Source organism: Pangasianodon hypophthalmus, chromosome 24 (genome assembly GCF_027358585.1).
Source record: "Pangasianodon hypophthalmus isolate fPanHyp1 chromosome 24, fPanHyp1.pri, whole genome shotgun sequence".
NCBI lineage: Eukaryota > Metazoa > Chordata > Actinopteri > Siluriformes > Pangasiidae > Pangasianodon > Pangasianodon hypophthalmus.
The window spans coordinates 18,193,514-18,221,462 of record NC_069733.1 but is presented as its reverse complement, the minus strand read 5'-3'; the positions used below and the strand labels follow the sequence as shown (position 1 = coordinate 18,221,462).

General features: G+C 40.8%; 1 protein-coding gene across 3 annotated transcripts; it reads right to left on the bottom strand.

The window, feature by feature from the left end:
• add2 (adducin 2 (beta)) lies at positions 1 to 27,888 on the bottom strand. 3 transcript variants are annotated; one of them, XM_026931468.3, is made up of 15 exons: positions 27,615 to 27,888; positions 17,028 to 17,264; positions 15,373 to 15,505; positions 14,246 to 14,397; positions 11,804 to 11,884; positions 10,974 to 11,123; positions 9,888 to 10,031; positions 9,695 to 9,793; positions 9,314 to 9,490; positions 8,681 to 8,923; positions 6,979 to 7,095; positions 6,026 to 6,112; positions 4,736 to 4,862; positions 2,289 to 2,378; positions 1 to 689 (listed from the first exon to the last, which is right to left on the bottom strand). In XM_026931468.3, exons 2-15 carry the CDS (start codon positions 17,178 to 17,180, stop codon positions 421 to 423), a joined length of 2,022 nt encoding a protein of 673 aa, XP_026787269.1. In that variant the 5' UTR covers positions 17,181 to 17,264; positions 27,615 to 27,888; the 3' UTR covers positions 1 to 420. The 3 variants fall into 3 exon arrangements, with proteins under 3 accessions (XP_026787269.1, XP_026787270.1, XP_026787271.1); XM_026931469.3 differs by lacking the exon at positions 2,289 to 2,378; XM_026931470.3 differs by lacking the exons at positions 17,028 to 17,264; positions 27,615 to 27,888 and adding an exon at positions 15,690 to 15,897.
• Positions 27,889 to 27,949: the final 61 nt, after the last annotated feature.

Below are 27,949 nucleotides of genomic sequence, written 5' to 3'. Positions count from 1 at the left end.
GGGAGTTTTTTTTTTTTTTTTTTTATTCATATATTCTATTCATAACCACGTGAAAGGTGAAAGGTGAACAGGAAGCCAGATCGGAGTCGGGAAAGATGACACGTGATTACACGTCAGAGAATTATACAAGTACATGTGCAATATGACCGTCAGCGAAGAATCAGAATCAAGAAAGTGCCGACTTCATGCCACGTTCTGGTCTAAAACGCTCGTGCCGAGTGTAATATGGTTTTAAAAAGCGTGTGAAGAGCTCGTTCCGGAGCTTTCTTTACGGGGGTTAGTCAGATCATGATGAGAATTAGCTTGTTATAAAACAATCATCTGAAAATGCTTCATTGACAAACAGATGGATACATACTGAGTGTTAATCGAGTGCTTGTGTTACTGTGTGTGTGTGTGTGTGTGTGTGTGTGTGTGAGCTCAAATCTCAGCCTTCTCCTTCTGCTTCTTGCTCTTCTTCAGGAACGACGGCGCTTTGAACTTCTTCTTCTTCTTGAACGGGGACTTGGAGGGAGAGCCCTCGGGGGTGGTGCCCGCAGTCTTGGTGGGCGGGGCGGTGGGTGGGATCACCGAACTTTCTGACGTGTCACTGGTGGAGAGAGCCTTCAATCCTTTCTCCAGCTCTTCCTGCTGCTTCTCGTCCTCCTCCTTCCCGTTCGGGACCGCGTCCATGGCTTTCCCGTCTATCTCTGAAATCAGAAGAAGAGGTTAAAGGGTTAAACGAGTGTTTTTTGGGTTTTTTTTTGCACATCTGCAGTGTTAAGTGGGTTTGAGCGGAACCCTGGTGTGTTCGTCAAAGTTCTCCGCGCGGTTCTTCAGTCAGGTGTGCTTCTGAGTGAACTCTAGTGAGAAAGTGATCTGACTGAATCGACTCACTTCAGGAAGTGGATCAAACATGCTGTGTGTTTTGGGTTGCAGTGTTTTTTTTTTGTTTTGGCTGAAGCTGCTAATCTGAACCAAAGGACAGAGCTGTAGTACTGCAGGAATGCCATGTGTTCTTAAAAAGAGAGAGAGAGAGAGAGAGAGAGAAATAAAATGCTGGCTGTGAAACACTAACTGTTATTTATATAAGTATCTGATCATTTATTTAGCATGATATTCTCCGTGCTCGGGTCATTTTTGCATTTTCTGCTCACACCTGGTAACGATTTACTTAACTTTGTTCCGTCACTGTGTTTTACAAGGATATGATCAGGTCTACACAAAGGGTTTTTTCACTTCATTTAATTCTGTGCAGTGTGAAATCAAACCAAAGAGCAAACAAACCAAAACAATCAATTTCACTCTGATTCATACTCAACAAACTGACTCATAGGTTTGAAAGAAATTTGCTCACAAATATGTCATGGTGTTTGAGCAGTTTTCCACTGCACATTTATAAAGAAGAAGAAATGTCCCAAAAACAGGAATGAACAGAACTTACAGTTCCAGTTTATCATGCAGGAAGTGCTTAGCTGAGGGGCAGTGGTAGCTCAGTGGTCAAGATGTTAGACTACTGATCGGAAGGTCATGAGTTCAATCGCCAGCGCTGCCACTGCTGGGCCCTTGAGCAAGGCCCTTAACCCTCAACTGCTCAGTTGTGTAAATGAGATAAATGTAAGTCGCTCTGGATAAGGGCGTCTACCAAGTGCCATAAATGTAGATGAATGTGGTTCTTTTTGTCTGGTTGATGAAGCGGTTTTGAATTTCATCAGTAAAAAAGAAGTCGAAAAATTTCACAGCATGACAAAACATGAAATCGGTACACAGTCGCAGAGCATGTGATCCAAAAACACAAGTATTTCTCTTCTTCCTGATGCGTTTGCGTTCCAAAAACAGTTAACAAAAAAAAATTAACAAACAAGAAATTGTGCAAGAAATTCGACAGCATGATGTTACACTCTATGTAGTGAGCATATATATATATATATATATATATATAGAAGGCATTTGAGATAACATGAATAAAATGTAAGTTTGAGGTAAATATCAGCAACAGAATAAATCTGAATACATCACTGTGGGCAAATAAATAAAATAAAATTCCAAACATTAAATCAGAAGATAAAATTGATACTGTCCGGTAGAAATGCTGTTCTAACCAGAAGCATTACGAGGACAATTCTGTGACCATTATGCTTGACCAATCAGTGATCTGCACTGTTTCTAGCTCCGCCCACATGTCTATTAATGAGAAACAAATTCAGCAGAGGTATTTAGAAAGCCCTAATGCATAGTGTTATTAGTAAGCACATGCTGTGAGTGTGTTAAAAACATGCGAGGTGTGAGGGTGTGGTGTGAGGGCTCACCTGAGACAGGTGGTTTGGTGGGGGAGGGGACTTTTGTGGGAGAGGAAGCAGGGGGAGGAGTCCCCGTATCGTTCATCACCTCCTCCCCACCTGACACGGAGGAGACGGGAGAGAGCACGAGGCAGGAAGGAGACGTAAAAACGAGTGATTAGTGAGTTAAAATAGTGAGATAGGACAGAGGGTGTGTTAGGACAGAGCTTTGAGTAAGAACGTTTAGTGACATTGTGGACAAACATCTTGTTAATCTTAATATCAGAGAGTAGTTAATGATTCAGGAACGTTAATAAGATATATTTCAACAGTAACAGAATTAATCCATAAATCTATCACTGTTGGAAAAGTAATAATCTGGCCAAGCATTAAATATACACAATTTCCACAATTTTTCACCTGATGAAGCTGATCAGCTAAGACACGTCTGATGTCTGAAGTTTGGTAGCTTTGTACTCAGTATTTTTGTATAAAGTGCTGTTTAAAAATATTTGCCTGCCTCCTGATTTCCTCTATTTTTGCATATTTTTAGGTTTCCGATCCTCATACAAAATCTATTTATAAGATCAGGAGAATGTGAGGAAACACAAACCACCATTTTTAAATGATCATGCTTATGGAGACCTTTTAGTCTACGTCACATTAGGGCCTTTCGCACCACTTTAGTTCCAGAGCTAAATTTACGGTACTAAAGTACTGGGCGATTTTGCGTGAACTATTTCCCAGTACCGTTTAAAGGGCTGCATTCGCACCGACAGCGGGCGCTAGGAAGTGACGTAAGCCGGTCGACAGCGACGTCATTTGTGCGCGGCGTTCAACAACGGAAACAAAGAAGAACAACGTAAACAACCGGAGGATGGAGGACGCTGTGATCGGAGCTGTGTGTTTGTCGTGTCTTGCGTCCATCTATCGCTGTTCTCCATACTTGTGGAATAAGTCGACACTACAGTATGTTTACACTGCGTTTTAAATCATGGCGGGTGAGGGCGTTTTCCTACGCGTTTGGCCAATCAACGTCTACTTACGTCATGGATAGTACCAGTTGTGCTGGTTAGACGCTGCTCCGGAGTAGGAGCTAATTTGGTTCTCGAAAAAGGCAGTCGGTACTAAAATCACACCCAGTTCCGGAGGTGCGAAAACGCCAAAAAGTGGGTAGTTCCACAATTAGTTCAGGTACTATGAAAAGGTTCCCGCGGTGCGAAAGGTGCTGGAAAAGCTTCTGTTTAAGTCATATTTAGATAAGTTTAGATTCAACAGTACTAGCAGTGACCAATCATCAATTAAATTTCATTAATGGTTTGATCGTGCAACTAAGGGGGTGATTACTTTTTCACACAGGGCCAGTTGATGTTGGACAACATTTTATCATCAATAAATGAAACGATCATTTAAAAACTAAAGTATTTCAAGTTTCCTCAGGTTGTCTTATATTAAATTTTGTTTGAAGGTCTGAAACAATTAAACATATGCAACAATAAAAGAAATCAGGAAGGGGGTAATTACTTTTTCACAGCACTGTATGTATTAAAATATATACACAAATCAAACTGGAACTCTGTTATCATCCACACTGCTTCTAACTCCGCCTTCAAACTTTTAGACCATGCCCCTTTTCAGATTGAAGATGGAGCTACGACTGTTTTCGTCCATGTTTATAGACGAGAGTGTGTCTGAATGATGCGATGTGAGTGTGTGATTTACGCTAACTGGTAGCTACAAGGTTCCATTACTTGTTAGCTACAAAGAAACAACGTTCAGCAAGCAACACTTGTAGTCTGTCGCTTGTGGACGTGTAACAACTGCTACTGTTGTCGTTAACTACCGAAACACAAATTAAATAACGCACAAATCAGCATGAAAATGTTTTTTTTAATTTACGTTACGTGCTTGGCTTTGTACTAAGGTCACTGTCAGATCAGATTAGCAAAGCAAGCTAACTGTACTAGCTACATGAACTCACTGGAAGCACCAACGATCTCTGCTACTTCCTTCCAAACGCTATTTTTCTTCGTAATGTCTCTATACACTTTTAATGAGAGGACGTATATGACAAGATGAGATAAAACCATGCTTATAAGTTTTTCTTCCATTTTTGTTTGTTAAACAGGAAACGGGAACTAATCGCAGGTAGAAATTAAAGTCATAATTAAAGGGAGCTGAAGAAATGTCGGACCACACGCGCCATATTATTAGTCTGAGGAATCATTTCATCTGAGGAGTCAATTGGATTTGTTGCTTTATAGTGTATATTACTGAGAAAATCTCTATTCGAGTGTCGCTGAAATTGTGGCTCCGTGTCGCAAACGAACGTTCGTCTGATGCTTTGTCGCTTGCTAGTGGGAACGCAGGTTCAGGCACCAGTGACGGGTCTGGCTGATAAAGTGTGACATGCGGCGTACTGTAGGAGAAGAGGATTTGTCGAGGGTGATTAATCGTTAGTGGCGTAAGGGTCGTACCATCTACGGCCAGCTGCTTGCGCTGGACTTCTTTGCGATATTCTTCCAGCTCCTGATCCGTCAGCTCGTTGAACGGGTTCGGTGGTTCCGGCTCGGGGGTCGAAGGGGGCTCCACCTTCTCTGGAGACTTTGTTGTGAGACACATATGCAAAACACACACACACACACACACACACACACAGTCATCAATCCGTTTAAATGTCAGACCTGAAGATGTTTATTGGCAAAAATTCTTTATCTAGTTTTTTGTCATCTGTTTTTTTTTTTCCAGATTATTCCACTTTGTTGCAGCGATGATGATGATGATGATGGTGTGTGTGTGTGTGTGTGTGTATGTGTATGTGTAGTGATGATGTGAATGACTCGGGTACAATAATAAAGGCTGGAACATGATTAACACACTCTGTCATTCAGTCTTAATGATCGCTATCCTTGATTGAGTTAACCTCAGCGTGAGATTAGCCTGAGATCAGCACGTCACCACTCTAAGCTGAAAAGACAGAAAATCGTTCGTGAACAGTGTGAAGTCGAGACTAAATGCACCGACACGTGCTAAAGGAAGTTTGTTGAACTATAGTAAAGCCACTCTGAGTATAATTAATCACTTTAATGGAGCTAACACGTAACAGAAGTCTGTCTCAGCCAAAATCTGGAAATAAATACACGCAGAGCTCTGATATCAGAACTGACAGTTCAGAACTGCCCCTGTGCGTGTTCTCTCCGTGTCTGTGGGTTCTCCGCTTTCTCCGGTTGCCTCCCACCTTCTGATAAACATACTGATTGGTGGACAGGTGACTCTAAATTGCTCCTAGGCTCCTAATGGCTTCTACAGAGACATCTGCATAACCATGCACTGCAAAAAATAACATGTTCCAAGTGAAAATATCTTGAATATAGTCCGATTTCCTATTATAAGATTACAGTTAACCAAATATAAGATTATTAAACCTATTTCTAGACATTTCAAACTTTACATTTCTAGACATTTCACTCATTTCAAACTTTACATTTTCTTATTCTAAAATCAGCAGATGATTTTGCTTCTTTCTAGAAATAAATCATTAAAAGTAGCAAAATGATCTGCCGAAAGAACAAGAATATTTCAAGCTTGGAACTAGTACAAATGTCTAGAAATAGGTTTTAATAATCTTATATTTGGTTTGTTGGAATCCTATAATAGAAAATACTAGATAAATTTGACTATATTCAGATATTTTCTCTTGCTAAGACGCCATCTTTTGCAGTGTGGCTCATACGTCATGATCGTGGTGGTGTTTGATGTTTTTGTACCGGCGGACTGTTCTCTGTGATCACGCTGGCTAATAACTGAGACTGCGGTCCTGCTGTCTTCATGTCCTGACGGTTCTGCTCTCGGATCTGAAATAGAGAGAAAAAAAAACAGTTATTAATAGTTATTAATAATAGGCTTATTATCCAATTCTACAAGGAGCATTAATTATGAATTACACCACAGCACTGCTCAAATTCTCCAATCTGATTGGTCAGAAGGTGTTGATTTATTTTACATAACAGCTGCAAATCACAGGTTTACGTTAATGCGCTTGTTCTAATATGTTATCATTTCTATAGTAACAGCTCATTCACAGGGACTTGCACATCAGACACGTCACATAAACGGATTAAAAAAACCGTGTAATCATTGATATGATGAAGTTTTCTGTAATTTAGCATTTCTGGAAGGAGTCTCCAGTATCAGAGGTAAAGCTGTGACCTCAAGACAGAGGATTTTACACTTCTTGCGGTTTCTCGATAACATGACAATAAAGTTTTTTTATAGTCTTAAGTTAAGTTTAAAACACAGAAAAAAAGAGAGAGGCTGGTGAGAGACAGAAAGTTTATAGCTGCTATAACATAAGCGAAAACAGGAACTAACTTCCACAACATTAAAAATAACTATAAACAGATAAAAATTACATGTTGTTCTTTAAGTAATAAAATTTTTAATTGTTGGCAAAATGCTGTGGAAGAAAAAAACACTTCATGATGTAGTGTTACAGGAAAAGAATCAGCTTCATCACACCACCCTGTCGCTGATTATTTTCCGACAACAGCACGACGCTGAGTGTTTTATTCCTCACTTAAAGGACCTTGTTGTTTACTTTGTCCTTTTTGAAGGTTGCTGTTGAAGGAAGTGATGTAATGAGTAATATTAAAAGTGAAGGGAAGAGTGGGATGGCTGTTTTAAACAGGGATCGCTCTGACTTTTTTTCACGCCACTGTACCTTATTTCTGGTCTCCAGAACCTCCTGTGGGTTGGTGAAGAGAGGAACGAACTGGTTGGGGTTTTCGATCTTGATGGCTGTGCCGCCGCTCTGGGTTACTTCATCGGTCCGCAGCCACTGAGGACGAGAGGACACGGAGTGTACAGGGTGAGGGGTTTACAGTATGAGTAAACATAATGCGGAGGTGAATATGGGAGCTAGAGGAGTCATAACGACAAAACAGGTACAGAGTGGATCAGCCAGAGGGCAGCAGAGACACTGCAGCAGTCTGTTTCATGATCCTGAAATATCTCCTCTGCATTGCAGAGGGACGGAGAGAGAGAGAGAGAGAGAGAGAGAGTAAGAAGAAATTTCCAATGAGTGCTCAGCTTCATCATTACTGAAATGGATCACAGTTATAAATTTTACATCTTAATATAGTTTGGCAAAATAAATCCCTTCCAAAATGCTGCATATTGAGTCGAGTCTTAATCAAATGTTTGCACCTGAGATGCCTGTAAACGCTGGCGAGAGAGTAATCAGACTGTAAACATTTGTAACCGTTTCGATTTTATTTCCAAGAGAAGAAAAAAATGCCTGCGTAGGCACAGAATATCCGTTCCCCTTTACACCACAGCGCTGCTGAATTCTGGATTCTGATTGGTCAGATGATGTTGATTAACTTTCTTTACACCCCAGTGCTGCTGAATACTCGAATCTGATTGGTGCATTATTTTTGTATAACAGCACAGCACAGGTAACAGCACAGGTATTTCCGGCTGTAACATGAACGAGGTTTATATTAATGCGCTCGTTCTGATACGCTATCGTTTCTATAGTAACAGCTCGTACACAGGGACTTGTATGGCAGACGCTTCACATAATGTAAGACTGATAATAAACAGATTAAAAAATCGTGGTGTTGTTAAACAAGATAAAAACTAATCGTTGATGTGTTGCTGTTTTTTTCTGTTAGGAGACATTTATTTAACATTTATGGAAGGAGTCTCGGGTGTAAGCGCTTTGTAACAGCCACGGAGCTCTGTGAAGTTAATCAGCACAGGAAAGTCTTCAGGACAGAGGAGTTTACGCTCTCCGCTCTCTCTGTAAAATGACAAGCTACGCTTTTTGAGTGAGAGAGAGTGTGTGTGTGTGTGAGAGAGAGAGAGAGAGAGAGAAAGAGATAGAGAGAGGCTGGTGAGGGAACGGCTGTTTATAGCTGCTATAAATTAAGTGAGAACAGGAACTAACTTGTTTCGCAGACGTTCCACATACGGATAAAAAGTGTTATGTTTACTCAGTAAATAAAAAATGTAATTGATAAACTGCTGTGGTATAAGAGGAATAAACTTCAGGACATGCTGTTATAGGAAAATAATCAGTGATAGGGTGGTAAGAGTAAACTTTCAGGAAGTGAACGCTAGGCCTGGGTTATGGTGATATATTTTTATTACATTTTTGTATTAATTATGGGTGTGTGTTGTTTTTTTAAATAACAACTCTGATTGGAGGCAGTTTATTTGAGGTTAAATTTTGTAATGAAGATTTTTTCCCCTCCTTTCTAGTGTTAAATAATTTATTATTATAAGCATTAAATAAAAGTATCCTTAAACTCTTCGTGTATGGTGATGTAATATTTTTTATCATATCGCCCGCCCTAGTGAACACTGATAAATCCCGCATTAAGGCACTTTAACGTTGTGAAAGCGGGTGTTGTTCTGACCGTGGTGCGGTGGCCGGGGCTCGCCTGGTCCTGGTTGACCTTTTGGTAAGTGTTAGGAGTGTTCAGCCATCTTGTTTTCTCCAGCTGCTGTTTGTGAGCGTGAGGTTGAAGTCGCACTTGCACTCGTTTTCCCTCGTCGTCGAAGCTGAAGGAGGTGACGGTGGCGGGAACCTCCACCTCTCTGCGCGTCCTGGAGCGCTCCAGGAGGACGGGGAAGCGGTAGGCGTATCCGGTACGGTAACCCTGAACACGCGCAGGGAGAGAAAACGGTAAAGCGCTTTTCAGCTCAGGTCACAACACAACACTGAAACGCTCCCATCAAGGCACCCATTTTAATTTTTTAATATTACTATTTTCTTGTCTGAATGTATTTAATTATTATTTTGTGATAAAGTTAACACTATTCTAGCCCCTTCTGGGCTGCTAGAAGAACATCCGCTACCTGCTACCACTTATTCTTTTTTCTCAATAATGCTGTTTTCTTTCATTTTTGACAAAAATTCCTACACACTGTAGCTTTAAAATGAATTTTATAGTATTGTCAGTGCTCTACAGGAAGTTATCACTGCTGATAATTAAATAATAGGACTAATAATAATAATAATAATAATAATAATAATTGCAGTCTCTGACCAGGTTGTCGAGGGTCCTCATGAGCGCCTCGAACTCGTGCTCTCCGAGTCGGGTCTTGTGCATGGGTCCGAACGTGGATCCGGCCCAGCCCACGGTGCCGGCGGGGTTCGGTCTGTGCGCGCTCCGGTCCAGCATGATGAGGTTCTCCTCTCCTCCAGCACAGCACAACGCTGAAACCTGAGAGATGGTATATTTCTGTTATCCTCACACACGTCTGTCATGAACAGAGTCTAAAGTAATGTTCGTATGGGATCAGATTTACGGATGTGGGATACACGGTCTCAGTATTAATCTCAGAGACGACCGTGTCTTCATGATGTACACATGATCTTCACACCAGAAGTTCTACACACAATACACACACCTCATTCTCATTTCTACCTGTATCTGACAGGCTGTCTGGATGTGGTAGATGGTGTAGAAGGCCTCCTCCACCGATTCTCCCAGAGCCACGAAGCCGTGGTTCCTCAGGACAAGAACCTTTTTGTTCACATAAAACAAATTATTATTCAGTGTGTCTGTGACTGTGCATGTGATTATGATGATGAGGATGATTCAGTGTTGTTTCTATCACCTTGCACGTGGGCCCCAGACTCTTCTGCAGGTCCACTCTGTCCTCCTTCTCCTCCATCACACCGTTGTAGTCGTAATATGCCACCTCGCCCACCAGCAAAGCCTCATGGGACAGCGGCAGGAGGCCGCACTTCATGGCTGACACCTGGATTAAATGGAGTAAGATGAAGGATCGAGTCGAGTCGAGTCAGGTCCTGAAGATACATGACGTTTTTTTCACACTTTCACAAATCAAAACTGTCTTTAGAAAGGTTTTTATGCCAAAGCACACTAACACTGTAATGCTAAACTGGTAGCCATAGTAGTGGCGATGACAAACCCTAAACAAAAGAAAAGCGGTTTGTTGAATTGTGGCAGCAGAGAGAACGTCTCTATAACGTCTCATCATGGTTTTATCACAACAGGAGAAAAAGTAGAGGATGAATTACATCCAGGTGTGTAGTTTAGGTGGCTAATTACCATCTCTCTATTTATCAAATTTATTTACTATTATGACAAAGTGAAACTATTTCATGCTTTCCAGTCGAAGAGCTGCAAACCCGTGCTGAATCGCTGAGCTCTCAGTACAGCAGAACGTAGTCACTTTCTTTCATCGAGGATCTTCGTCATACAATCTGACATGAAGGATGCACGTGATCGCACAGTCTGTTATAGAATTCTGCCAAGTTTTTATCAGGATCATCGCGTACAGTGTGATGAGTAATAAATGTAAAAGACTGCTGGAGTAGCACAGAGTAAAAAAAAAAAAAAAAAAAAAAAAAAAAAAAAGGGTTTAGCTGAAAAACTAAACACTGTGCACATTTCAATTTTGGCCAAACTAATCCTTTAAAAACTTGAGAGTGGAAAGGATTTATTCAGTTATTTCAGTGTCAGTCATCTACACAAGCTTTTCCTTTAATGTACCTGAAGATCCTGCAGCTTTATGCTACACAGAGTGAAAACACACTACATTATCTGTGTGTTGCTGTGAGTATACGTAAATGATTGCATCTGATTGAGTCTGATTTAGTTTTTTGAGATGTGTTTATTTGTGTGTGTGTGTGTGTGTGTGTGTGTGTGTGTGTGTGTGTGTGTGTGTGTGTCGTACAGCAGCTGTAGCGGGGGTGTGGAGGTGTAGCAGGCAGCGGACGTCGGGTCGGGCGGAGTAAATGGCCGAGTGCAGGCTGAAGGCAGAAACGTCCACTCCTAATGTAGTGCTGCCCTGCTCGATCACATCGCCCAGGATATTCACCTTCACCTGCACACACACACACACACACACACACACACACAGTAGTCAGAGACACATGTCCAAAACACAACAACATTTCCTGTTTTGCTTCCTGTTTGCTCCACCTTGGCCACAACCTAAATATGGTCCACATCAGTGCACTGTAATCAGTTACATTAGTGTGTGAATATAATTTATAGAGTGTGTATAGTGTTATGTGTAGTACATACACACACACACACACACACACACACACTTTCTATCACACACACCAGCTGCGCTATAACTGCGACTTCATGGCCTCTGAATTTTCAGTTAATTATGTCTCTACATTCAGTGATACACTGAACGAGAGAAATCACACACATACACACACACACACATACACACACACACACATACACACACACACACACCATCCAGCGATCCAAATATAGCTATGGGTGTAGAGCAAGTTCAATTTTGGAAGCTATTACAGCAGGACAGTTAATAGTACAGGAGATATGTCTCATAAATGAGCTCATGCATATTTCATCCTCCACTTCTCCTCATATTAAAAATACATTTCAAATTAATCTCTGTGATTAAATGGACTGAATAAAATATTAAAAATACGACAGCTGTGTAGAACGAGGCAGAGGTATTTCTATGATCTATAATCATTACCTCCGACATGTCGTACAGAACACAGAGGCTGAGACTCTCACCAGGTTAGAGGCAGTGACCTCGCCATAGGTCAGGCCGTCAGGTAGAACCAGGAAGTGCTCCTGCTCTTTACTGATACGCATCTACAGACAGACAGAGAGAGACAGATCGAGAAATCTTATACACACCATGTCATTAACAAGTGCTTATTATAGCTGTCTTATTATATTCTGTCACTCGATGGAGGAAAAAGGCTCAGAATATACGCATATTTTAAGATATGACATGAGCTAAGCTGTGGTAAATGTGTATAGCTCAGTGGTTACGGCATTGGGCTTCTGATCAGAAGGTCATGAGTTCATATCCCAGCACCAACATGAGATAAATGTAAGTTGCTCTGAATAAGGGCATCTGTGTGTCTGCTATAAATGTAAATGGAAAATATGGGGCATAGGGTGTAGTGTGTAGGGTTCACTGTGAGCCAGGCTGTGGTGACGGTGTAGTTGGGTAAAGGGTGTAGTGGCATCATGAGTGGATAGGGTGTTGTGTGTAGGTGCATCATGAGTGTGTAGGGTGTTACTGAGTAGGGTGTTGTGTTTAGGTGCCTCATGAGTGTGTAGGGTGTTGTGTTTAGGTGCATCATGAGTGTGTAGGGTGTTGTGTTTAGGTGCATCATGAGTGTGTAGGGTTCACTGTGAGCCAGGCTGTGGTGACTGCGTAGTGTTTAAGGTGTAGTGGGGTAAAGGGTGTAGGTGCATCATGAGTGGACAGGGTGTAGTGTGTAGGCGCATCATGAGTGGATAGTGTGTTGGGTGTTAGGGTGTAGTGTGTAGGCGCATCATGAGTGGACAGGGTGTAGTGTGTTGAGTGTTAGGGTGTAGTGTGTAGGCGCATCATGAGTGGACAGGGTGTAGTGTGTTGAGTGTTAGGGTGTAGTGTGTAGGCGCATCATGAGTGGATGGTGTTAGGGTGTAGTGTGTAGGCGCATCATGAGTGGACAGGGTGTAGTGTGTTGGGTGTTAGGGTGTAGTGTGTAGCCGCATCATGAGTGGATAGTGTGTTGGGTGTTAGGGTGTAGTGTGTAGGCGCATCATGAGTGGACAGGGTGTAGTGTGTTGAGTGTTAGGGTGTAGTGTGTAGGCGCATCATGAGTGGACAGGGTGTAGTGTGTTGAGTGTTAGGGTGTAGTGTGTAGGCGCATCATGAGTGGATGGTGTTAGGGTGTAGTGTGTAGGCGCATCATGAGTGGACAGGGTGTAGTGTGTTGGGTGTTAGGGTGTAGTGTGTAGCCGCATCATGAGTGGATAGTGTGTTGGGTGTTAGGGTGTAGTGTGTAGGCGCATCATGAGTGGACAGGGTGTAGTGTGTTGAGTGTTAGGGTGTAGTGTGTAGGCGCATCATGAGTGGATGGTGTTAGGGTGTAGTGTGTAGGCGCATCATGAGTGGATAGTGTGTTGGGTGTTAGGGTGTAGTGTGTAGCCGCATCATGAGTGGATAGTGTGTTGGGTGTTAGGGTGTAGTGTGTAGCCGCATCATGAGTGGACAGGGTCTAGTGTGTTGAGTGTTAGGGTGTAGTGTGTAGGCGCATTATGAGTGGATAGTGTGTTGGGTGTTAGGGTGTAGTGTGTAGGCGCATTATGAGTGGATAGTGTGTTGGGTGTTAGGGTGTAGTGTGTAGGCGCATCATGAGTGGATAGTGTGTTGGGTGTTAGGGTGTAGTGTGTAGGCGCATCATGAGTGGATAGTGTGTTGGGTGTTAGGGTGTAGTGTGTAGGCGCATCATGAGTGGATAGTGTGTTGGGTGTTAGGGTGTAGTGTGTAGGCGCATCATGAGTGGATAGTGTGTTGGGTGTTAGGGTGTAGTGTGTAGGCGCATCATGAGTGGATAGTGTGTTGGGTGTTAGGGTGTAGTGTGTAGGCGCATCATGAGTGGATAGTGTGTTGGGTGTTAGGGTGTAGTGTGTAGGCGCATCATGAGTGGACAGGGTGTAGTGTGTAGGCGCATCATGAGTGGATGGGGTGTAGTGTGTAGGCGCATCATGAGTGGATAGTGTGTTGGGTGTTAGGGTGTAGTGTGTAGGCGCATCATGAGCGTGTAGGGTGTTGTGTTTAGGTGCATCATGAGTGTGTAGGGTGTTACTGAGTAGGGTGTTGTGTTGTTGGGAGTTAGTGACTAGGGTTTAGTGTGTAGGGTTCACTGTGAGCCAGGCTGTGGTGACTGTGAGGGGTAAGGGGTAGTGTGTAGGTGCATCATGAGTGAATAGGGTGTAAGGTGTGCTGTGTAGGGTGTTAGTAAGTAGGGTGTAGTGTGTAGGTGCATCATGATTGGAAAGAGTGTTGTTTGTAATGTGCTGTGTGTTGGGGGTTAGTGAGTAGGGTGTAGGGTGTAGGTGCATCATGAGTGGATAGGGTGTAGGGTGTTGCTTGTAATGTGTCGTGTGTCGTAGAGTGTAGTGTGTTGGAGGTTAGGGTGTAGGGTGTAGTGTTAAGGGTGTAGGGCGCACCGTGAGCCGGGTCGTAGTGAGCTGAGTCCAGCCGTACAGATCAAACAGGCGGTGAACACTCGCCAACTTACAGCGCATCAGCCGCTCCCCCTTCACCATGGCAACCGTGTCCCATCCATGCAGGTCATTAATGGGGGTCACCATGGTCATAGCTGGAGAGAGAGACAGAGATAAAGACAGACAGAGTGTGTGTGTGAGAGAGAGAGAGGATGTAAGTACAACGTTACTGATGTTATTTCGCAGGTGGACTGATTTTCCTGCTGTCAGGAAAAGATTTTAGAGCTTTGAGTCCAGACTGAACTACTATTTGCCTGTTAGCTGACACGAGCTAATCCATTACAGTAGTCAAATAATGTAAGTAGCTAACGTAAGGTACCAACTGAAAATATACTGATAAACAGCAGTCAACATTTCCACTCAACACAACTGAGCTTTTGAGAAAAAAAAACATCTCCATCATTTTCATCAAGCTCCAAAATCTACAGTAAGTCACACATCTGTAATGGAGAAGTGCTCTATTATTCTCCACTCGTTCTGTCGGTCGCGAACCTTACCAAGCTACTCCGAGGGTTAGCTAAGGTCAGCTGCTAGCTAGTGTTAGCTGCCAGTCACTTTGTTCACTCACGCTGGTTTGTTAGACATCAAAATGAACAACACCCCATAAAAACTGTAAAGATCTTCCGGCTGAGGGTCTGTTAGAGTTTACAGCAGAACAGGACGTGGATTTTCTACTGAACTGTCCAGAGCTTCACGTGCGTGCTGGAAAGCGTGTGTGCTGTTTATCACCGCATCAACCACGCTCCTTTTATTTATCAACAAATAATCGCTATAAACACAGTTACAGTAAGGAAAAAGACTGGGCGAGATATCAAGGTCAACTGAACTTTTTTTTTTTTTTTTTTTTAAATGGCAGAACACTATTCCCAAAAATAATTTACTTGAAATGGAAGTTTGGCTCTTTTCCAGGTCACTAACACAGGAATGGGCGGAGTTCAAAACTCTACTGCTGACAGCCACTAGAGGGCCTCAGAGACATTTTGGCTTCACTTTTACACCCCTGTTACAACATCCACTCAAATATACACTCACTGTGTGTGTGTGTGTGTGTGTGTGTGTGTTTTGCTCACAGGAGGGCAGTGTAGCAGGAGAGCCGTGAGAGGCCATGAAGTCAGCGATCTGCCTGAGAGCCCACAGACTGGACGAGCTCCCGCCTTTCTTCATCTGCTCCTGAATCAGCATGTCCAACTCCTCACGGAACGACTGCACACACACACACACACACACACACACAGGCATGTGTATAAACAGAAATGCAAATAGGCTACAAAAAAAACAACAACTAAAATTACACGAATAATTTACTATTTTAATAAAGTACAGCTACGAGTTCTTCACACACACACACACACACACACACACACACACTCTGTCTCTCTCTCTGTACCTCTCAGTGGAGCCTGCAATGATTCCTGGACATAAAAGTTCTCTCTCTCTTCTTCTCTCCTCTCTAGTGACAACTACGCCAACATGCTGATAGTATCACTACTTTCCCTCCCACTGACTCTCTCTCTCTCTCTCCCACTGTCTCTCTTTCACTGTCTCTCTCTCTCACAGTCTTTGACTCTCTCTTACTGTCTCTCTCTCTCTCTCTCTCTCTCTCTCCCACTGTCTCTCTCTCTCACAGTCTTTGACTCTCTCTCTTACTGTCTGTCTCTCTCTCTCTCTCTCTCACTGTCTCTCTTTCACTGTCTCTCTCTCTCACAGTCTTTGACTCTCTCTTACTGTCTCTCTCTCTCTCTCTCTCTCTCTCCCACTGTCTCTCTCTCTCACAGTCTTTGACTCTCTCTTACTGTCTCTCTCTCTCTCTCTCTCTCTCTCCCACTGTCTCTCTCTCTCACAGTCTTTGACTCTCTCTCTTACTGTCTGTCTCTCTCTCTCTCTCTCTCTCCCACTGTCTCTCTTTCAATCTCTCTCTCTTTCACTGTCTCTCTCTTTCACTGTCTCTCTCTCACAATCTTTGACTCTCTCTCTTACTGTTTGTCTCTCTCTCTTTCACTGTCTCTGTCTCACTGTCTGTTTCTCTTTGTATCTGTCATCGACACTCTCTCAAACATACTCATTCTCTCTCCCTTTATCTGTCATTATCTCACCTTCCATAACTCCCTCTCTCTCTCTCTCTCTCTCTCTCTCTCTCTCACACACACACTGTCTCACTTCTCTCTCTTTCTGTCTGACAGACTCTCTAACACATTTTCTATCTCTAGTGCACTTTTCCTGAGCTCCTTCTGTCTTTTTCTCTCTCTCTCTATCTGTACGTCTTTCTCTGTCTCTCCCTCTGTCTTTCTCTCTCTCTATCTGTTGCTCTCACTAATGCACTTCTGTTGTCAATTTCTCTCTAATGCACTTTGTGTGTGTGTGTGTGTGTGTGTGTGTGTGCAGCTGCAGCTGTGACAGGGTGATTCGGGACAGATTATGGCTAAGCTGTAGAGCTAATCATATCTTTGGGAACCTAATGAGGGGGAAGGAGACACACACAGAGAGAGAGAGAGAGAGAGAGGGAGAGAGACAGAGGGAGAGAAAGATGGGGAAAAGTAAAGGGTAAAATTAAAGGGTGAAATTAGGATAGAGTTCACTGTGGATGTCACGTGAGACACTGTGTGTGTGTGTGTGTGTGAGAGAGAGAGAGAGAGAGAGAGTACTTTTTGTAAACCCTAACAAACACACATACACTCACACACACACGCTCACACACGCTCACACACACACACACACACACACTCACAGGGCTCTGCAGAAGGTTGGAGATGCGATTCTTCGAGCCACTGGTCGGAGTGACCTGCTGCGGCGGGGACTGAACCGCGTCCATCACCACACACTCGCCGTCCACCGGGCTGTGCTGCACCGGCGTCCCTTTAGGAGTGGGGGATGTGCTCATCTTCTTTCACAGACACAGAGAGAGAGAGAGAGAGAGAGAGAGAGAGAGGGAGGGAGGGATGCAGTGCAGGGCCGGAGCACACAGCTAGAGAGAGAGAAGAAGAGATCAGTGATTAGTGGTTAGTGAGATACGATCTGCGGTATCATTTCACTGTACAGACACTGACCGCTCCACTGTGGGCGGAATCACAGAACTGAGGATTCTGATTGGTCAGAAGGTGTTGATTAGTTTTCTATAACAGCAGCTCTGACAGTAGCGCAGGTTTATATTAAAGCGCTCGTTGTAATACCTTACTGTTTCTATAGTAACAGCTCATTCACAGGGTGTATGATGTACGACAGACGCTCCACAAAAACGTGTGTAATTGTTGATATTTTGTGAGGAGGCGTGTATTAATCATTTATGGAAGGAGTCTCCAGTGTCAGAGGTAATGCTGTAACTAAGTTTTCTGACATGTTCAGGACGGAGGAGTTTACGCTTCTCAGTAACACAACAAGCTGCAATTTTTTGTCTCAGAGGAAAATACAGCTGCGAATAGCTGCTAATGGACCATCCACAACATTAAATGCAACTATAAATGGATAAAAAGTACAATATTTCATTCTTTAATAAATTAAAAACCTGCACTTCTTGGCAAACCGCTGTGGTAGAAGAGGAATAAAACACTTCAGAACATGACAGTGACTCCGCTTCATCACACCCCCCCTGTCGCTGATTATTTTACGTGTTTTATTCCTTACATCATGTATTTTAAACTTCAGACAATAATTATTTGCTAATTCATCACTACTTAATCATTAACATCAATCATTAAATGACATATTACTTATTTATAAACAGTTTATTATCAAACATTAAGAACATATTCAGTGTTTTGATGAATGTGTTCCAGCAGGAGTGTGCACATTAGCTCCTTATTACTGGCTAATCTCAGCTTTAATTCCTAATTTTTTAAAAATTCAGAATGTGAAATGGATTATTGGGGAAAAATTGAAAACATATTTCACAGGGTCTCTCTCTCTCTCTCTCTCTCTCTCTCTCTCTCTCTCACACACACACACACACACACACACACACTTTTACAGTCAGTTCTGTGGAGAAGAGATAAGACTTTTCACCCACACACCCAAAGTCTTACACTAACGACCTCTAATACAGTCAACACAAACACACACACATATAATACACACACACACACACACACACTACAGACAGCCAGTCTTCAACCTGCACTCACACTTTCTCCAAGCCCTGTGTTTTTATTTATGTCTCTTTTGACGTGTTTACTTCAGTAACACATTAACAGGAAAACTCTGACTCTACGCGACTCACACAGTACTGAATTTCCTGTAATAACTTCACTAATAGTAGTGAAGAGAAATGAGCAGAGTCACAAATATAATGTCTTTCGTACAATATAATGTCTCAAGTAGAAATATTCCATGAATGTGCTTAAGAAAGAAGAAAATGGAGAAACAAACAAAAAAAAAAAAGAGTCGTTTTATATAGGATTTAAACTGGGTGGAAATGCAGTGGTAATGAGGTTCAAAAAAAAAAAGAAAAGAAAAAAGAAGTAAAAATAATTATACCACAATTATACCACGTGTGAATGCTTGAATCTGATTGGTCAGAAGATAATTTGCATTTTTTAAAAATTTTCATCTAACAGTACAGGTATTTCCGACTGTACCATGAACGAGGTTTATATTAATGCGCTCGTACTAATACGTTATCGTTTCTATAGTAACAGCTCATACACGGGGACTTCAACAGCAGACGCTCCACGTAACCTAAGACGAATAATAACCGGATTTTAAAATTTTAATATTTATGGAAGGAGTCTCCAGTGTCAGCGCTTTGTAAAAGTCATGGCGCTCTGTGAAGTTGATCAGCACAGGAAAGTCTACGGTACAGAGGAGTTTACGCTCTCCGCTAAAATAACCAGCTAGAGAGAGAGAGAGAGAGAGAGAGAGAGAGAGAGAGAGAGAGAGGTAAGCAACTGTTTATCGCAGCTATAACGTAAGTGATAACTGGAACTAAATCGTCTCACGGACATTCCACAACATTAAATGTAACTATAAAGAGCTTAAATGCGTGTTAATAATAAGTTAAACATTGTTATTGATGACAAAGCGCCGTGGTATAAGCAGCGTGGATTATTATCATCTAACCACGCGGTCTGTCGCGTGTTATTCCTTCCTTATTACATCATATAGAAGGTTCACATCTCGCGTCTGAAAGAGCTTTATGTATCGCACGATCTGTTAGATGGGGACGTGTTCGCAGTCACATCACTCACTACAGCCGGCTAATAATTTCCTTTAAAATTAAAACGAATAAAATATTTACTGTTTCTGGTCATTTTTTTTTTCAATGCATATTCAAACACCAGTAGAACTCTGAGAGTAAAAAAAAAACGATAACAACGATAAAACAAAACAAATGTGCAGTAAGAAAATAATTATATTTTAAATATAGACCAGAAAAATTGTGATAAAATGAAATCTTTTAAATAATCAAGACCAAAAACCTCAGTGTGAAGTCGTCTGTCATTACAGAACACAAATAAACGTAGTTCTGATCGTTCTTTTCGCATTTTATTAGCGTGCACAATAATACACATTAAAATATACCTAAATATTAAACATTATATATTATTTTATAGTACACATGGAGTCTAATAAAGTCCATGTGAGAAAAATAAATCATCTCAGTAAAGAAGAATGTTTTACTGAGTATCATCTCATCACGCTTTGAAGAATTATTTGTAGAATTATTTATCATCTGTAAAAATAGAAATATATACTGTACATTAACCCCATAATGCTGAGAGACTCTGTATAATAATATATAATGTATGAGAGTGAGGTGTATTTTAACATGTATTAGTGCGCACTCTTAAGGGCTCTTCGGTTCTTCTGAGAGAAAGTTAAAGGATTAATGTAGAAACCGACAACAAAGTGGTTTCTGATCAGACGCAGTTCCAGGTAGAACCCTTTAGTGGAAGCTCGTAACCTGTAAAGAACCCTAGAAGAACCTTTTTTCAGAACCTAAATGTTATTAAAGCTTTCAGACTTCACCATGAGAATAGATTTTCATGCATAGTGTCCACACTTATAGCCTTTAAGGCTCTATTTTTAAAATATTTTAGGAAAATATAAGATGTAAATCACCTCTAAACTACTTAAGAGCATCACTTTCTTTAACTATACGCAGCTGCTCTCTAGACTTTCCGTCGTTATCAGCGCAGCATGTACCCAGGATCTCGTTACTCAGCACGAAGTTTCTCAATTAAATAAAATAAATGCATTTACAAATATTTTTGTGCCAGACTTAAATGAATTACTTACACTTTTAAAACCTTTTACCTCCATTGCCTGAGCTTTTTGTTTATATCAAGAATATTGCTATATTTTTTTCCAAAATATTTTTTCTATAAATATTAACAATTTTTGTCAAAAACATTAGATTTTTTACTGCAGTTATAATGTTTTAGCCTTTTTTAAACTTATTTATAGAAAGTCAAATTTCATGTCAGCAAATTTAAATAATAAAAAAAATCTGGATATGTTTATGAATATGGCAGGAAAGGGTTAATGTGGGAAATTATACACAAGCTCATAAAGAAAACATAAAAATGTATATATAAATAAATAAATTAACCTGAGGCACAGAGAAGAATTCAGCAGTTCATCAGTTTTTGGCCATTTAGGAAATGAGAAATGAACTGATTCTCTGATGTGAAATACTGTATAATAAAGGAAGCGATAAAACTGCAATCTCCTATTAAATACTGTGATTACTCTGATTCTGATTACGTGACTGTTAATCAGATTACGATCCATTTGTGTCTGCTCTAATGATGGTGATGATGGTGATGATGATGATGATGATGAGGGTCTTTGCTGTAGAGGAGATCAGCTGCTCTGACCACTCGACTCTCTCTGAGGAGAACTTTCATGAACTTTCATGACCAGAACTCGTCTGGAGCTGCAGCAGGTTCTTTCACGGTGCTCAAGTCGAGAAAAGATTACAATAAATCCGCTATAAGCACTCGAAGTACATATACCAACAATAACCAAAAAAATTACACAGCTTATCATGTTACCGAGAAACTCCTCCGTCCTGAAGATGTCACAAAACATTTACAAAGTGCTGACACTGGAGACTCCTTCCATAAACGTCTCCTTACATATAAACGATTACACAATTTTTTAAAAATGCGTTTACGTGGAGCGTCCGCTGTACAAGTCCCTGTGAATGAGCTGTTACTATAGAAACAATAAGCTACTGTCAGAGCTGCTGTTATAGACAATTAATCAACACCTTCTGACCAATCACAATGCCTTATTAAGCCTAGCATGATTTATGTTTGCGTGCAAGTGATCAAAATGCACGTGAAATCATTACTGGTTGAGGAACTGACACATACGACGTTCTCATTTGCATATCGAAGTTTTCTGAAATGATCCTAAAAATTTAAGGTGTAAAAGGAGAAAAAAATAAATGAAGAAGATTAAACAATATAGTGAAATGTTTGCTGTTGATCTGGTGATTAAGCTGGTGATCAAATTTAAGGAACAGTGAAGCCAAAAATCAGATGTTTTGGTGTCTGAAAACGGTTCTTTAGCAAATAATGGAAGCTAATAGCTACCAGTTTAGCATTAGTGTGATCCCACACTCGCCTCAAAAGAAATCATTCACCTCAATATTACTGTTTTATAAAAAACGAGTCTAATGTACGATTCCGCGTTTAAACTTTAGGCCACGCCCCCTATGTGAGTCTGATGCGCCTGACACTCAGACAGCACGTACAGCTTTACCCTTTAACCCTTTAGGGGCTGCGTTACGGCTCGTCGAGCCCCTCAGCGGGCCATTAAATCAGAGCCACGCCCCCTCGTGCTTAAGTCTGACACTTTTCACATGCTTGTGCTTCCTGTTTGTCCACACAGCAGTTTGTGAAAGCAGAGCAGGAGCTGGAAAGCGTGCCGTGTATCGATCTGTCTAAAAGGAAGGATCTGATTGGCCGGATATGAGAGCTTTCTCCATCACTGAGAGACTGGAATGCTTTTAGAGGAAGCGAGGAAGCGAGAGTGGGAAGGCATCATCGCATAAGTGACGATGAAGATGATCTGATCTACTGTAATCACCTTAAAGCTCTACAGACTGCAACCCAAATAAAACCTGCCTTCTCAAAGCTGCATTTTTATTTTTATACTTATTCTAGAGCTTGCGTTAGGATTTCTTCCCAATAGGACCATGTTCTGCTTTTAAAACATCACATCATCATTTTTCATCCATTTCTACAAATGTTTAGTACATTTTTTAAAAATTAATAATCATGCATAAACCTGTATCAGTCAAAGGGCCACATTTTGGGCATCAATCTGGAGCTGAATCATTCAAGAGAAAATCACAATGCGTCTACATTCGGCTGCAGAATTATTGGCACCCTGGGTAAAGATTGGTAAAAAGTTCTTCTTCTACTCCTTAAAGTATTTTAAAGTATTTTTAAAATGTAATTAATTAACTTCTGTTATAAAGCGTGTCACAAAGCATTATTTTTTTATTTTTAAATCTTGCAACTTATTTATTTGTTTAAATTATATACTTAGAAAAGAGCTATATAATAGTGGTTTAAACAAAAAAATGGAAATATACAGTACACACACACACACACACACACATATATATATATATATATATATATATATATACTGTATATTTACTATTTTATAATTATATAATTACAATTAATAGTTGTACAATATTCAATGTATCAATATGTACAACATGAAATACAAATTCTTTGTAGATAATTAATCAAATCTCACACTAAAACTCTAAAAATAAGAGAGAAATCTAACCATAAACTGAAGGAATTTTAAATAAAGAGATAAAACTGTTATCAGAAATGTATACATTTGTTAAACAAAACCTAGAAATTCTCATGAACAAAATTGCAATTTTTGCTTTTTAATTTGTTTAAGTATACACACACACATTATATATATATATATATATATATATATATATATATATATATATATATATATATATATATATATATATTTGATAAGATGTTTTTCCATTATAGAATAAATTAATATCGATTAAAGCTTTCATCACATTCGTATTTTAAGTGTGAGATTAAACTAAAAAACTAATTTTGCCCATTTTTACAAAAAGTGCCAGTAATTCTAAAGCTGACTACAACCACTGATAATCCTTTCCTTTTTTTTTTTTTTTTTTTTTAAATATAGCTATTTTAAAAGTTAATACGTGCTTTTGTATGGAAATCTGACCATGTATAGTATTCGTGTGTTGTTCACAGACGCTGAGATTGACTGATGTTCGTACTGATTAGCAGCGGAGGTTAAAAAGTACAATCCACTGAGCAAGTCGTTTAATTCTGACTGGTTAAGTGACACATTCATCTCACGGACTTTAGAAAATGAGACAGATGGGACTCAGTCTCTCTCACACACACACACCCACACACACACACACACACACACACACACACACACACACATGCACGTCTTCATCTCTGTGTATCCCAGGGATTGGGGGAGAGTCACGCCCACCACACCACGTCTCCCTGAGGACAAACTAACAAACAGCGTGGGCGTCTCGCTCAGGGAGAGAGAGAAAGAGAAAGAAACACGCATCTGGGAGAAAATCGGTGCCTCACAGACCAGAGTCTCGTGTAAAATAACATCAGAAACAAAACAGACGAGAGAAATTAATAGCCACCACATCACAGTATGATCTAAGAAATAAAGGTATCCCATGGTACTTTTCCATGTCACTTTAAAGGTACGTCGGTGCTCTTTATGACCCTTTAAACGTACGCTATATTCACGTGAAAGATACAGTATATACTACAAAAGACGTACGATTGAAGTAACATCCCAGTGGTACTCGATCTGCGTACTCGTGCTTCATCCCTTTAGCTAGTGGTCACCTTTGCTAATGTGTTAGAAAACCAGAAAAAAAACCAGTTTGTGCACATTTACATATTTGTGGACGGAAATTCCAGACTACTATAAAAAAAAAATAGTTTGTCTATGTTCACTTGTTTCTGGTCTTGTGTCAGGAATATTGATCTGCTCCCTACTCCGTACATATGACAAACTGCATTATGGGTATTCTGTGCCTATCACTGGAACACCAATCCTAAGCAGTACGTTGAGGGATTTATTTTTAAAAAAATATCGCACTATAAAATGAATTGTGTGCGGTTCTGGGTTTCCTTAGAGTTATGGTATTATTTCTAAATGACAAATATGTAAATTTTTCATGTAATGTCATGTAAAAGTTTTACGTTTTGTTTATAGTCAATTAGCTGGTCAATTGTTAACAAACGAACTAACTCGAAGTAAAAGGAAAATAACTAGACACTGAGTGAAAAGCAACTAAAATTCCTGCTGTTACGTCTGGCATCACGGCCTGCTGCCTTCGAGCCGTGTCAGAAATATCGTAAGTACTAGATAATCGCACTGGAATGCCACCGCAATGTTGTAATTACAACCCGGGAACTCGTATTTTTTCTATGAGCCCTGACTTTTTCCCCGAGTTGTGGGCGTGTCAGTAACGAAAAGCCAGAGCGGCCGCAGATATGAATGCGATGTGGTACAGTCTTGCATGTTAATATAACACGTTAAAAAAACACGTTTTCTCACGCAGTCCATTTTCCGATCAAAACCACTCGAATACACATGTCGTATCCACGACCTCCGAACTCGTACGTGTTAACTTTTGGGCAGGGCTTGAAAGCAGCAATAGTGGCTTTAAAATAATCTGCAAAAAAAAAAAAAAAAAAAAAATCAGATTTTGGAAATAATTCGATCAGCTCGTTTACATGCACTTAAGGAATCGAATAAAGGGAAATCTCTCTGCATGAGTCAGGTTTCTTTAATACTATTACTCTCACTACGTTTCCCTGGAGCGAAGTGGAGCGCAGCAGTTTTAAAAAAGACATAACTTTTAAGAATTTCATCTCGCTTATTTAACTGACGATAAACATTATATTGTTTAATTTCCTGAACATACACAATCGATTGGAGGTTAGCAGCTGCAAACGTGACGAGTCACTCTCACTTTATTGGTAAATAATTATTTTTTATTAAAAAAAAATCAGTTTCTCTCCATTTGTTTCCAAGTATGTGAAAGTGGGAAAAGTTTCAGATATAGGAGCACACTGATTGGTTATGGCAGCTTGTCAATCAATAGGCCACACCCCTAGTTCATGGTGGTGCTGGTAAAGTCTGAGTTTACTTATGTCTAGACTCAGACATGACCAAAATATCACTGATCACCAATATTCCCAACGACCAATCACTGATCACCAATGTTCCCAATGACCAATCACTGATCATCAATGTTCCCAATGACCAATCACTGATCACCAATGTTCCCAATGACCAATCACTGATCACTGAAGTTCCCAATGACCAATCACCGATCATCAAAGTTCTCAATGACCAATCACTGATCAGCATTGTTCCCAATGACCAATCACTGATTATCACTATTCCCAATGACCAACCACTGACAACCAAAGTTTCCAATGACCAATCACTGATCGCCATTGTTTCCAACAACCAATCACTGATTATCACTGTTCCCAGCAACCAATCACTGATCAAAAATGTTTCCCAATGACCATTCACTGAACACGAATGTTCCCAGTGACCAACCACTGATCACCACTGTTCCCAATGATCAATCACTGATCATCAAAGTTCTCAATGACCAATCATTGATCACCATTGTTCCCAAAAACTGATCACTGATCATCACTGTTCCCAGCATCCAATCACTGATCACCATTGTTCCCAACGACCAATCACTGATCACCAAAGTTCTCAATGACCAATCACTGATCACCAAAGTTCCCAATAACCTATTACTGCTCAACAATGTTCCCAACGACCAATCACTGATCAGAAATGTTCACAGCGACCAACCACTGCTCACCATGGTCCCCAGTGTCCAATCACTGATCACTATTGTTCCCAACGACTAATCACTCAACACCATTGTTTGTCTCGCCAACACACTTCTCTGTTCTTCATTGGTAAAAATACAGCAATAAAAATGAATTATTTCATCCATGATCGTTTCCTTCGTGTCTATTTCCCGACTCCTCACTAGCGCTGCTTCATTTTGTCCGTGTTCTTGATAGAAATGATAGAATTCTGTAAATTCGTAAGTAGTTTGTTTGTGAGGCCGTGACCAAACTTTGTTTTCTATATTTTATTTATCTATTCTGTCTTCAGAAAAATCTTCGTTCTTCATGTAACACGCTTTGATATGCAAATTATCATGACAATTCGGTGAATTAATTCACACAGTTTGACTGTAACGGTTTTCTCGTCACTAGTCTGTTAAAGAGTTAGCCTACTAGCCAGTGTTTTACAGTGTACTAAGTAGGGTATAGGCCTCTAAGTGTACACACTGCAAGGACGCCGATACTGGAATATGAAATCAGTAAATATACAAATGAAACACGTTAGAAATAAAACTGAAAAATATATATCTTATTAGGTCTAATTTGGTTAGCATACGGCTAATGGAGGAAGATTCGTGGCCCACGCGCTGCTGCCTAGCAACTGTTAGGGCGCGCGCTGATGCCAGCATCAGCACCAGCACAACGCGCACAACGCGCGCGCGACTTAGAGCAAAATTTAAATTATATATATATTCTAACGGTTAACTCGCTGGAGTAACGGATTTTTATTCAGTATAATGGCGATATATGAGCACAGAAGATGCTTGAAACTATAGGGCCACGTCCCAAACCGCGCAATCCTGTAACCTATCAGATAGTATTTTTTGTTTGTTTGTTTGTTTGTGTTAGTCACTTATCAAAATATTACGTCATCAGCGGTTTGACGAGATCTCCTGGGTCACCATGGTTACGATCTGAAGTCGCACACTGCCTGTATTAACTAGTACGCCCTGCTAGTTAAGGGGCTAGGGGAGGATAGTAGGCTATATTCGGTTTGGGACGAGGCCCATTATAGATGTTATGAAGCAATACCAGCTATCAGGGTCTGTCCAAGTCAAGCATCCTAAAATTGCCCCTGTAGTGCCCTTAATGGCAGCTAAAATGCATCTATAGCCTGTTTAAGCACCGGTTTTATGGATAATATACAAAAATAAAAGACTATAACGAATATACGAATATAAAACATGCTTATACATATACATAGGCGATGTTGGTTAATATTTTTTGACAAATTGTTGTTTATATCCAGAGAGTCCACAGGAAAAACAAGGCCGTGCCCAAACAGATCCACTCTCCATTTAAGCTGAGAATAATCATCACTACATCTAAAAACTGGCAGCTCTGAGGCATCAGGGTATTCCTGACTGATTTTATTCCAGCTGGAGAAGCAGAAACAGCCCAGAAATCCCGGATCTTACCTTACAGCATCCTCTCCGGCTTGGCCTTTGTGTTTGTGTTCCTGCCCCACCTGCAGCCGAGAGCACAAAACAAACACAACACAACACTACACTACACTATACAACACAGGTGATGGAGCTAATCCCCTTTCTTCCTCCTTCCGATGAGAACCGAGGCTCTTCCCGTTAATGGTTCACCACTAAAAGCTTTAGTCATGTAGAAGAGAGAGAGAGAGAGAGAGAGAGAGAGAGAGAGAGAGACAGAGCATCCCTCTGTGGACCAGCCCACTGCCGCGCCTCAGCTACAGCCACACATCACTGACATCCTTCACGATTCACTTCACTGAGTCGACTCC

Coding starts and splice junctions, on each gene's coding strand:
- add2 (XM_026931468.3), bottom strand. CDS start 17,180: ATGAGCACATCCCCCACTCCTAAAGGGACGCCGGTGCAGCACAGCCCG. Junction 15,506..17,027: donor CCAACCTTCTGCAGAGCCCT/GTGAGTGTGTGT, acceptor GTGTGTGTGCAG/TCGTTCCGTGAGGAGTTGGA. Junction 8,924..9,313: donor TGAGGACCCTCGACAACCTG/GTCAGAGACTGC, acceptor GCGCGTGTTCAG/GGTTACCGTACCGGATACGC.